Here is a 12,366-nt window from a genome sequence, read left to right as displayed (position 1 = left end):
GTAAAATTGAGTTAAACTGAGATATGGCATGAATTATCATAACGTTAAGACCAAACCACACCTTGAGTAATGGTTTCTAATTGCAGTGTTTATTACAGGCACAAAATGCAAGTAAAAGTAGTCTTCATACTAGTATCAATTTAGTTTCCATTCTAATCGCCAGAGGGTTAGAAGTTCAATTCCCATGACTACCACAGAGCTACCTCAAAACGTTAAAAACAAATGCTAAACTGTCAACTGCTTGGCTTCCTTACGTTTAAATAAAAGGCGTGAGGCAAATAAATTTATGTAAATCACAAAACAATTACAGCAGTAGCAATTTCCTAAACACTTGTTATTTTGATTTTGCTTACTGATTGAAATATTTCTAAATATTCTAAGACAAACATTACAGTATAGAAAAAAACAATGTTATCAGAATGATATGATTATTACAAAGGATTTCAAGCTAGTGCATGGTGACAACTTTATAGAAAATAACAGACGTGCATCCAGACAGGACTAAATGATGATGAGGTTCCCTTTTGAACCCCTTCTGGTTCCTCTCAAGGTTCCTTCCTCTTCCATCTATGGGAGTTTTTCCTTGCCACAGTCACCTCAGTCACCTCAGACTTGTTCATTGGGGATAAATAGAAAGACATTTAAATATAAATCTAATATTAATCTTATATTTTGTATACTTTTCATCTTTGTATAATAAACTTTTCGTTCTCGTGTTCAGTAAAGCCGCTTTGAGACGACGTCCGCCGTTAAAAGCGCTAGACAAATAAACTCGAATCGAATTAAAAGTTAGCAGCTGATGCATTTTGATTTGATGAAAAACGGTAGGCCTGTAAAAGTCAACCATTAATTTTCTCAGAGATTTTAATAATATTGAAAACTACGTCATGGTTTTTTGTTTGTTTACTCATTTGCAGAGAATAGCATTCTCACCTCATAGCAATTTCCCAGTGTGATGTCAATCACTGTCACTTTTTTTTAATTGCTGTAAACTGATATACCGCCTACCGCGATATTACACGGTTCGATTATCATACAGTCGATGTTTCATATCGAACCATCCTTGTGTGCTGAATTGAGACAATCCCTGAAGGCTATGCTAAAGACCCAGCTTCTTCATCCTTTATTCCCAAACCTTACCAAGCATCACATAACACAACAAAACAACCAACCGGTCCTGTGATATATATAAAAGATGATAAAACACTATATAACCTTTAATCGCCATAAAAACACACAAATAGAGACGAGATTCTACTCAAGAGCGGCTTAATCAGCATCTAACGTACCGTTTAACACCTGAAAATGAACCAATGATGCGTTGAGATCACAGTGAGAAAGACAATACGGTGAAAATACTAAATACATAACGTTAAAAAAAAAGTTTATAAACGTGTAACCGACCGCAGACTAAACTGTGCTCCATTGTTTTGGCTATGCGGCGTGTTTGGTCTCGCGGCCCTGTCACGCGCTGCAGCCGTTAAAACAAAAACAAAACAATTTTTAAAAAAAAAAAAAAAAAACGGCGTTTACCTCAGAAAGTCCAGTAGTTATAAAAATCCTAACCGGAGTCGCCTGAGCAACTTCACGCTTTCCTTTGAATGAAAATCACTCGCGTGTCTGCCGGCATGCGATATCTCCGTGTCTGCCACTCCCTACACACACACACTCACACACACACTCACTCGGATGCGGAAAAACATGGATGCTGAGGTGGAGAGGGTGGAGTGTTAGCAGGATGCTAACTGTAGGGAAAACCGTTAAGACGGCGGCTGGCGTTGTGGTAATCTGACATGTTTGACATACGTGATTCATATCGAAGATTTTTATTCCTATTTCTAATCATTAAAACTGTCACACTGTTCTTGTGTCACCGTTTCGGACCAGAAAAACACCCCGAAACGGTGTTTATTCAGACATTTTATCTAAACACATCCACAGCTGTGGCTTAGTAGTGTGTACATCTGTGATTCTTTTTTTGTTTTCTCTATACAGATTTTTTTCCCTCTTTGTGTCTGTTTTCATTCAGAGATACGATACAGGAGACACCTCGAGCAACAGTGCACTATAGTAGGAAAAAAAAATAAAAAAAAGAACTAGGTGTTAGTTAGAAACGTGTACACATGTGCTGAAGCTGCGAATCGCTACCGAAAAGAGTCGATTCTACGACGCCAGGAGTTTGAACTCAGGAGTCGATTCGAAAGATTCGACTCCACTAGCATGTCTGACACTCTTTTACTTTGGAGAAATCAAAAAAAAAAAAAAAATTGGCTCATATCATAATAAAGCCACCAATGCGACCCTAAGACGATGCGGCATATAATAATATTAACATAAAAGTTCAATAGTATGAAGTTGGTAAATGGTACAATTTTCCTAATACTTTTATTTTAAGATTTATTTTTCCATTTTTTTAACATATATCATATCTTGCCATTTGTTTTAGATAATCGGATGAATGATGTCATGAATAAATGAATGGATACAACTTGAATCAGAATAGGAGTCGAAACCTAGATTTCTCGAATCGAACAGCTCTGCTGATGATGCACCACAAATGGACCGAACGGAAGCACTTCCGAAATCCATCTCTGGAATTTCTCCACTTCCGGCGAGTCATTCATCACTCAAGCAGGCTAATCATTAAGGGTAGCGGTCTTTATATATATAAGGGAGGCAAAAATAAATAAAGACATAAAAAATGGCAAGATCCTTGTAATGAGTGTTGAAGAATGGCAAGAGCACATTAGTGGGTTGCAAAGTATTGCACACAAAAATGGTGCAAAAAAAGGAAATAACACAAAGGGGTGTCGGAGAGGGGTAAATCATGATAAGTGTGAAAAGAGCTAAGAACACTCTAGCACATGTCAAAGAAGAGCATACTAAGGGGTTTCACAAAATGTCAAAAATACACTAAGGTGTGGTGAAAAGGGGGTAAAACATGCTACAAGGGTGAAAAAGTGGTACAAAAACAGGGCTGGCAAAAAGGAGCAATACCAAAGCCTGAGAGAAAAGTGCACACTACTGTACTAAAGAGTTTGTAAAGAGTACTCCACTTTTGGCCACACCTGCACCTACTATTTGGTAGCCTGTGACAGTAGGTTGGTTGTGTGCTAGTCTAATCTGTGTGGGCTAGCAGATGAGAGAAACATATGGACTCATCGGATTTCAGGGACGTAAACAGGAAACACATTCCTCCCTCAGCTTGTGAAAAACTGCTTCTTTTTATGAAACACCACACAAGGATTATATAGTACAAAGATTTATTACCCGGCCATCATAAATACATACCAATGTGACGATTTTCTTTCTGGTCCATAGCCTTCTTATTTGCAAGCCAATAAATGTCTAAACTACATTTACATGACCTCATATATACTTCATGAATCTTTTCCAAGCTCCAAATCCAGGCAAAACTTTAGGACAAATAAAAATCCTTTGGGTGTACTATTTGACAGTCCCAGGCTCTGTCCCAAACAACATAGTTCCAGTAGAATGTTGAGATAAGTTTATACCTATTTAATATTCTCCCTGGGACTAAAGCAGACTCAGTTCAGTGGGACTTAATAATCAGTTTTTTGTTAGAAGCAAAAAAGCCTGTACCATATAAAGTGATTTACACTAGAGGTCTGCACTGAACTGTTATATTATCCCACTCTTTCCTGCTTCTGCAGAAATTTGACCAATCCTGCCTTCTCCTGGTGATATTCTTGAAGGTTTGACAGTCCCTCCAACTTCCTACTTGTTCCTCTTGTACATACGCTTGATCAATCCCATCTGTTCCTACATAAAATGTGACCAATCCTGAAAACTTCTGCAGAATATTCCACCCAGTACCACAGAAACTCTTTACCAATCCTGCCTGTTCTTGTGCAAACAATCTTTAACCCCACTTGTTCCTGCAGAACCTTTGACCAATCTCACCTGCTTTTGTAGACTCAATTGAAAAAAATCAAATCCATCTGAAATTTTGACTAATTCCACCCACTGCCAGAGACACTCCTGACCAGCCTTGCCTGCTTCTGAAGAAAGTTTGACCAATGGCCCTGCCTGTACAGCCAATTCTAACCATTCCTATTTGTTCCTGCAGAACATTTGACAAGTCACACGTCAGGCATCAAGGCAGAATACACCCTGGACGGAGTGCCAACCCATCACAGGGCACACACACACTCATTCACCCACATACTACGGACAATTTTCCAGAGATGCCAATTAACCTACCACGCATGTCTTTGGACCGGGGGAGGAAACCGGAGTACCCGGAGGAAACCCCCGAGGCACGGGGAGAACATGCAAACTCCACGCACACAAGGCGGAGGCGGGAATCGAACCCCCAACCCTGGAGGTGTGAGGCGAACGTGCTAACCACTAAGCCACCGTGGCCCCCGTTACCAATTCCACTCCCACAGAAACATTAACTGTCCAATCCCACTAATTTCAGCAGAACGTTAGATCAATCCTTCCTGCTCCCAAATAAAGTCTGAACACTCTCAACTAATCCCAATCCCACCTGCTCCTTCAGAACATTTAAACAATCCCCTTTTAACAAATAGCCCCAATTTCCTAAATCCTAAAACATTTGTGATTTAAACCCCAATAATCTTAACCAAGGTCAAGAATCTGCGTTGATGTTTATATATTACTGAACATTCTTTATCTTGCTATCTTCATATCTAACCACCCATTCACACAATCCTTTTTTGTTGGTCATACAGTAGCACTGATGCAATATTAACACACATGGCTTAAATATTTAATCCTAAGGAAAGGTTCTATTATGTAAAAGCCATTATTACACAATACATAATACTACATACAAAAGCAGTTGGGTGTTTGTGAGACATCAGTTTAATACTATTCAGCATTTAAAATGATGCTACATGACAAAATGTTCTGATAATTGAGTTTAAGTACTGAAGTACTGCTTGAATTGGTGTCACTTTTCAGTTAAATTTCATAAATTTTTGTGTACATGGCTAATCGATGCGTCACTCTAAACAGATCTATTGTTTCACCCCTTATACAACTGCACGTATTTCTACTGCAAGGATTGCGGTATAAATATTTTCAATGCTTCAGAGCCATCTAGTGTACAAAACAAGGCTGTTAGCTACAAAAATGTCCTCATATCATACATTCATGTCATAACAAAAACAAAACTATAAAAGACAATCAGAAACATGTGTCGGTAATACACACTTGTTTAGGACATAATAATACAATATACAAAACTGACAAATGACAGGATGAAGCGTGGCAACGATAGAAACTATATACTTTGAGATTTGAATAATTGATAGATGTATCAATACTGAGTGCAGATGGAGGATCCCAGATGTATCATCACTAGCAATACTGTCAATAAAGAGGAGATAATATGAGCTGTTTATTGGCAGGAGTTCAAAGGAACCAGAGAAATTGTAGATCCTTTCACTATTCACTCTTAATAATAATAATATCTGACATGCATTACAATGCCATGCCCGATTGTAATTTTTAACTAGTAATCATATAGATGGGAAGTTTTGGATTTGTTGTTGAATATTATACAATTTTTTTTATATCAGAATTCTATTTTTGTAGATAAACGTTAATACAGAGATAAATATTTTCTCACCCAGAAACCTTAGGGGATGCAAACATTTGCACTTATTTTAGCTTGCAAAAACGTTCTATCTATCAGCTATCATGAAGCTTCAAATGAAATAAGAAAAGACTCCTTATGTCTCATGTTGTGATGTACGGCTTCCCATAATTACTCCTTCGCCGTAATCTTCATTACCTTTCCTCCTTCAGGGACTGAAGTACTGATCAGTTCTGCACCTACACATTTGAACAGAGACTGGAGTGGATCAAGAAGCCATCAATAACATGTGGCTAATTGGTCGAGTAGATGCCGTGGCAGACCTCAGATGCAGCATGAATATCTGGGCATCATTATGAGATCAGGAAGAGGACATGAATAAATAAATAAAAATCTAAAAACGGTACACAGGAAGTCTAGCTTGTATAACATTTTTAAAATAAGCATGTATGCTGTAAACCTGTGGACTGTTTGCTTATTTACACAGGAAAAACGTAACACTTGTATGATTAAAAAACAAAATGGTAAAATACAAGCTTGAAAAAGTGCCTATAAGCAATAATATCCAGTCAAAACTGGACGGTCCTATTACTCCGTAACACTTATACACTCATGTAAAGTATGCACTAAACACTATTAAACCTACCCTTGATGCACATGAGCTTTTCGAAGGCAGAACCATTGATTATGAAAACTTATTCGCCTCAAATAAGAAACATGGAAAGCAAACCTGCTCTCAAACCTTCCCAAAATTTGGACTTGCTGTGCATTTCAGTTTAGCAGGTTCACATAAACCCTGTAAATGATGTCAATGTGTGATCCAGTGTTCTGTCTTTTTTTGGGGACGGACGGGAAGCCTCCGTTTATGTCTGTAACTCCAGGAAAACGTTCTTGTTTTTCAAACGTTCTTCCTCTTCTATTGCCGCATGAGCTTGGTGCAGATCTTGGAGAATCTTGAAGAGTCTCGTTATACCGTCTACCTTCTTCGGATCTAGATGGAATTTAAGAAACAACGGGAATTCATGTGTAAACTTTCAAAAAGGAGTAATAACCTTAACTAATTTGTTTCACAGATATAAAACTGGGCAGAACTTCAATTTGGGGTGGAGCTAACAGAATACAACTGAGGTATATCATTAATTCTTGAAGTGCACTATTTTGTAAAGTCACATATAGTAACATTACCTTGGTCAGTGTCTGTGTCATCAACTTCTTCTTGTTTAATCAGTTCATAATATTTATCCCTGTTAGATATTAGAGAGCATCACGTTAAATTTAAGCTTGTTACATATGATCATGCTGTAAATATGCAGACACGCAGCCCTTTACTTTATTTACTGCTCCGTTAATCATATCGTCAGACAGATAAACGATTAAATATATTGCAGTACGTTTATACCAGAGCAGTGTGTCTGGATTAGTGAGTACCTCATGGCGTGTTGGACGCTGCTCAGGTGGCGGTAAATCAGCTGAGCTTCCAGGTCTGGATCCAGTGGATCATACCATTCCTGCAGGGTGACACCATGTCTGGTCTTATCGCAGCCCGGGTCTGAGTTAAGAAGATTTACCCAGAAGGAGGTTATTACAATTAAAATAAAATCTGAATTACTGTGAAGCTACAGAATAAGTAATGTCCCCTGTGCTGGATTCAGTAAAATGCATAATAAAAATATATATGTTAAATAGATTGTTAAACAGATGTTAAAACAAATCTGTATTTTTCTTTCTTTCAAAGGAAAGTGAGAGTGCCCTGGGAAAAATGATCTGCAGTACCTGTTTTTTCCTTTTGGTGGCAGCAGCTCCATCTGTCAGCTTTGTAAATGCCTGGATGGTAGCAGCTCATGGTGTTGGTGTTGTGCCTGCATGCTTTCCTTAAAGCCGAGAGCCACTGATTCAGTTCATTTACGCTCTGAAGGGAAAAACGTTTACAAAGAGACATACGTAAACCAAAACAAACACCAAAAACATTTATTCTATTCGTAACAGAATATATGCTGTATATCTTATAGCATGGCACCAATGAATTCTTAGATGCGATAGTTCAGGAGGTTGTTCTACTCACTCACTCACTCATTTTCTACCGCTTTATCCGAACTACCTCGGGTCACGGGGATCTCAGGCGTCATCGGGCATCAAGGCAGGATACACCCTGGACGGAGTGCCAACCCATCACAGGGCACACACACACACTCTCATTCACTCACGCAATCACACACTACGGACAATTTTCCAGAGATGCCAATCAACCTACCATGCATGTCTTTGGACCCGGGGAGGAAACCGGAGTACCCGGAGGAAACCCCCGAGGCACGGGGAGAACATGCAAACTCCACACACACAAGGCGGAGGCGGGAATCGAACCCCCAACCCTGGAGGTGTGAGGTGAACGTTCTAACCACTAAGCCACCGTGCCCCCTGAGGTTGTTCTAATTCGTTATCATTTCTAACTTATTCACAGGAAATTGTATGACCTGTTTTTTTTTTTTAAGTGTAAGTGCTAACATTTAAGGAAGGACACTACAGTTACAGGGTAACACTTACTAGGTTTTCCAACCCATGAAGAGTCTTTAGGTCAGAGATTTTTACATTGTCCAATTTATATTTACTTCCAGCTGAAATTTTTTGCCATCCAAGCATATATAATGAAAATATTCCAAGCCATTGTGCAGCATTAAAAACACAAGCTAGGTGCGCATGACTAGAAAAGAACAAATATACGCCTTTATATGATCCTGCGTTGGTTTAACAGTCAATCTGTTACATAACCAGATAGTAGGAGTTTGCTTAAAATAAGTAAAAAAAAAATCCCCAGCTGTGTAGTACTTTACTCAAGCTGTGCTTTTGGTGTTTTTGCTTTTGGTGGATAAGAGACCATGTTTTATTATCTAAAGTCAAATTCTTCAGTGTCTATAGGGGCTTTAAAGTGGGGCAACAAAAAAGCATTCGAGTTAAAATCACAGCCAACTGTGGCCAGGAGTCCAAAATAACAAGAACGGTGGTTCTGTCTGGGTGACAGGGTTAAGGTTGACACACTGCCTCTTCCCTGTCAGTCACAGAGATATAAGACTATCGTGGGTGTCTGTGAGGTCGTATATGAGGAAGGGGACAGATTTTAGCCACGTGTCTTGGAGGGAAGGTGTGTTAGCCATCACCCTGCCTGACTGTTTAAAGGAAAGAACTTGTTGGTGAATAAGAATTGGGATATGACCAAATTAACGAGACCCTCTTGTTTGTTTGAAAGCCCTTGTGAACATGTACCTTGCAGTCCAGGTAGAGTGTCTCCTGCTGCCCAGAATCTTCACTGGAAATGATCTGCATGACGTTGGCACTGCCAAAGCACTTCTCTTCCACCTTCTCTACTGCACGGATCTTGGGCAGGGAGATGGACGAGCTTTTCTGCATCATAAAAATTTTTTTTATAGTATACTAAAGACGAGAGCAACGGACGAGATGAGATCCAAGAGAAATTTATTAATAGCATCACTCACCTTGGAATGCTGAGTCCGTGAGTAAGACAGCGTGTCTTTGCTGAGTGTAACATAATATTTCTTAAAGGGCGAGGTCATGAGGATGCACTTGTCTTTGGTCTTATGGAGGAAGAGGAAGCCTTCTTTTTCCATGGAGCCACACTGGAGACTCATACGAGCGTGCAAACTGAGATCTAAGTGAAAACGCATGAACCGATATATGAATTGTCCTGAGGTCTTCAGGACAAAGAGTTTCTGATTTGCAGGTTACAATTTGGTGGATTTTTTTTTTGTTTTATTCAGTTCAAGATGGAAAAGAAGACAAGCTGATGATGTAGAAGCTCAAACAAATCAAGTGCCCTCCAAGCTGCTTTATGTGTTTTGTGTTTTATGATACCTGCCTTAGGACAATGGATGAAATTTAGCTATTGTGCTAATTCCGGCATATTTACACTGATGCTCATTGCTGATTTGTTGATTAATGTGCACTGTCCTAATTCACTCTCTCACTCACTCGTTTTCTACCGCTTATCCGAACTACCTCGGGTCACGGGGAGCCTGTGCCTATATCAGGCGTCATCGGGCATCAAGGCAGGATACACCCTGGACGGAGTGCCAATCCATCGCAGGGCACACACACACTCTCATTAACTAACGCAATCACACACTACGGACAATTTTCCAGAGATGCCAATCAACCTACCATGCATGTCTTTGGACCAGGGGAGGAAACCGGAGTACCCGGAGGAAACCCCCGAGGCACGGGGAGAACATGCAAACTCCACACACACAAGGCGGAGGCGGGAATCGAACCCCCAACCCTGGAGGTGTGAGGCGAACGTGCTAACCACTAAGCCACCGTGCCCCCCCGTCCTAATTCAAGTAAATAAAATGAATAAATAAAAATAAAAAAAGCTAATTCCCACTGGCCAAAAGATGACTGCTGACGTGTCTCCAACATGATTAAACTTTGTAATAATTCATTCAGTCCGTTCACCTTCTGAGTCGTGACAGCTGACCAGGCGGGTGATGAAATCTTTGAGTTGAGCGATGCCTTGCTGGATGGAAGGCTGCAGTGGCACCATCCAAGGCTCCTTAGAGCAACACACCAGTGTGTCTAAATTACCAATGGTCTGAACAGCCTGGAAGCAAACAAACATTAGATAAGATCGGATAAGAAAAAAAAAATACAACTAAATTAAAGACAAAAGATTTTTTTAAATCTATTTTTATGACAAAAGAGGAGAAAACATTGCTTATACACAAATACATTTACTATATGACATCTAAAATGAATATAATGTGTCACAAAAGATAGAGTAAAAGTCATTCTAGTGATTTAAGCTTGTCCTTAATATTCTGTCAAATTTATGTGCAATCAGGGTGAAACTGAAGCATTTCAGTGTTTATTTAGAGCCATATCACCGACACTGATAAATACATAACGCAAATCCTTCCCTCTGGAAAAGTAATTGTACAGATTTAGAGCTTCATTTGGTTGAAACGATGCAAAATGTGCTCTGTTTTGCATTTTAAGTGACATTAGGGTGACATTTTAAAATCTGTGGAATTGACACATACAAGAAGACGAAATGCATCTCTATCAGTTAATCAGGCAGAGACGGATAAGATTTGAATGATTTTCTTTACACCTTAGCATAAACATGTCTACAAACTTTAAAGGGAAACGTGACACTGAAGCCGAAATTACTTTTGCCAGGAGGAGAAGAGTACGGCTGGTGCGGGCATCGGCGTGTTTCTCTCTCAGGTGGAAGAGCTTAGGTGACATTATGGCAGGAGAAATGAAGCGCAGACACAGGAAGCTGGTCACTGCAATGAACTTTACTTTCTATAAGAGAGGAGTGAATGAATCGTCAATGTTTTCAATTCACAGTATATAAGTACAGTAGTGTATCAATCGGTTTGGGACGTCCTGTTGTACATGTAATACATTTGGCATTGATTATGTTCCTTAACACATATCTTAAGTAATAATAATAATAATAATAACAACAATCATTAATTATCCTTATTTATGAAATATAATCTAAATCGATGCGTGTCAAATTAGAATGTTTATTTTTGAAGTGCATAGTGAGCAGTACTAAGAAAGTGGCTCAATTTCCAGGTTCCGAGTACATCCAGAAATTCAAACTTTTAAATTCAAGCGGTTCAAGTACTTAATGCATCGTGTACAAAAAAATCTAGACCTGATGCTATAAGCGAACACATATATCTGCAGACTAAATGGACCAAAGGCTATGTTCACACTGCAGGTAAAAGTGGTTTGATAAAAATCTGATTTTTTTGGGGTCAAGTGACCAGGTCAGACTTCTTCAGGAGTAGTGTGAACACTCAAATCTAGCCCAGATCTGATTTTTTCAAATCAGATTCAGACCACTTCCATATGTGGTCCTGAATCAGACCCAAATCTGATTTTTTCCAATGTGGCCGCAGTGTGAACAACCAAGGCGGATTTGACGCAACTTTTACGTCAATCTACATCGACATTCGTCACAATTATGCGCCGGCGAGTTCGCACACAAACGTGACTACGCCTACAGAATGGATCAAATAATCAAAAGTTGCCCTCGACATCCGAAAATTTTCAAAACACTGCGTCTCTGTGCTGCCGTTACACAAACATTTAGAAAGAAAAGCGAAAATGCTTACTTCCTCCATAACCTCACCAACTTTACCGCAACGGCGTGCTGCGTGTGACGTCATTGTTATTGTTCGTTTGCGCATGCGGGTCAGTTCGAAACAGCAAACAGTTCACACTGGTATCTGATATAGGCCACATTTTAAAAGGTAATGTGAACAGCCAAACAAAAAAATCAGATCTGAGCAAAATATCCGAATTGAGCATTAAGACTTGCAGTGTGAATGCGGCTTAAATGCCTCAGTGCACCAAATCAAAACCAAAACAAGGCCTTAGTCGAGTTTTACCCTGTACTCCGGATCGGGGAAACGAGCTTGTACTCGCTGGTAAAGTTGCTGGAAGGCTTGGCAGAGGAGCATGGGGCAATAGAAGGAAGACTGCTGGATCGCGGCCATCAGCTCTGATAGGTACGACTGAAGCAGGCTGGAGCTTTGCTGGATCATATCGGCTTCTGTCTGCGGACGATGCAGTCCAGTGCACCTATGAGCACAAATTAGTTTGAATATAAACTTGATTTTTTTTGTAGATTTTTTGTAGATTTAAGATAAAGATATTTCAATCCACAATCCCTTTACACTTTTAACATTTAAGTTTATTTATTGCACCTTGGGTTGTATTCAATAAGTCTTTGTGCAGATATATATATATAT

General features: G+C 39.5%; 2 protein-coding genes across 4 annotated transcripts in view; both read right to left on the bottom strand.

Annotated features, from left to right (window-relative positions):
* The window catches only part of clip2 (CAP-GLY domain containing linker protein 2), a 29,301-nt gene extending 27,628 nt beyond the window's left edge, over positions 1–1,673 (bottom strand). For all 3 annotated transcript variants that reach the window (XM_060862879.1, XM_060862877.1, XM_060862878.1), the window contains exon 1: positions 1,534–1,673. The gene's annotated coding sequence lies outside the window, so the exon portion shown is untranslated. The remainder of the gene's footprint in view (positions 1–1,533) is intronic.
* A 3,155-nt stretch (positions 1,674–4,828) lies between these two features.
* Positions 4,829–12,366, bottom strand: part of rasa4 (RAS p21 protein activator 4) — a 32,674-nt gene continuing 25,136 nt past the window's right edge. The window contains exons 13-21 of the mRNA XM_060863304.1: positions 12,004–12,196; positions 10,766–10,903; positions 10,052–10,196; positions 9,076–9,248; positions 8,846–8,983; positions 7,361–7,496; positions 7,016–7,136; positions 6,773–6,831; positions 4,829–6,578 (exon numbers count right to left, since the gene is read on the bottom strand). Coding sequence (XP_060719287.1) covers positions 6,451–6,578; positions 6,773–6,831; positions 7,016–7,136; positions 7,361–7,496; positions 8,846–8,983; positions 9,076–9,248; positions 10,052–10,196; positions 10,766–10,903; positions 12,004–12,196 — 1,231 coding nt within the window. The 3' untranslated portion in view covers positions 4,829–6,450. The remainder of the gene's footprint in view (positions 6,579–6,772; positions 6,832–7,015; positions 7,137–7,360; positions 7,497–8,845; positions 8,984–9,075; positions 9,249–10,051; positions 10,197–10,765; positions 10,904–12,003; positions 12,197–12,366) is intronic.

Source organism: Tachysurus vachellii, chromosome 26 (assembly GCF_030014155.1).
Source record: "Tachysurus vachellii isolate PV-2020 chromosome 26, HZAU_Pvac_v1, whole genome shotgun sequence".
Taxonomy (NCBI): Eukaryota; Metazoa; Chordata; class Actinopteri; order Siluriformes; family Bagridae; genus Tachysurus; species Tachysurus vachellii.
Note: the sequence above shows the minus strand (reverse complement) of the source record. Positions and strands in the feature narration are given on the sequence as shown.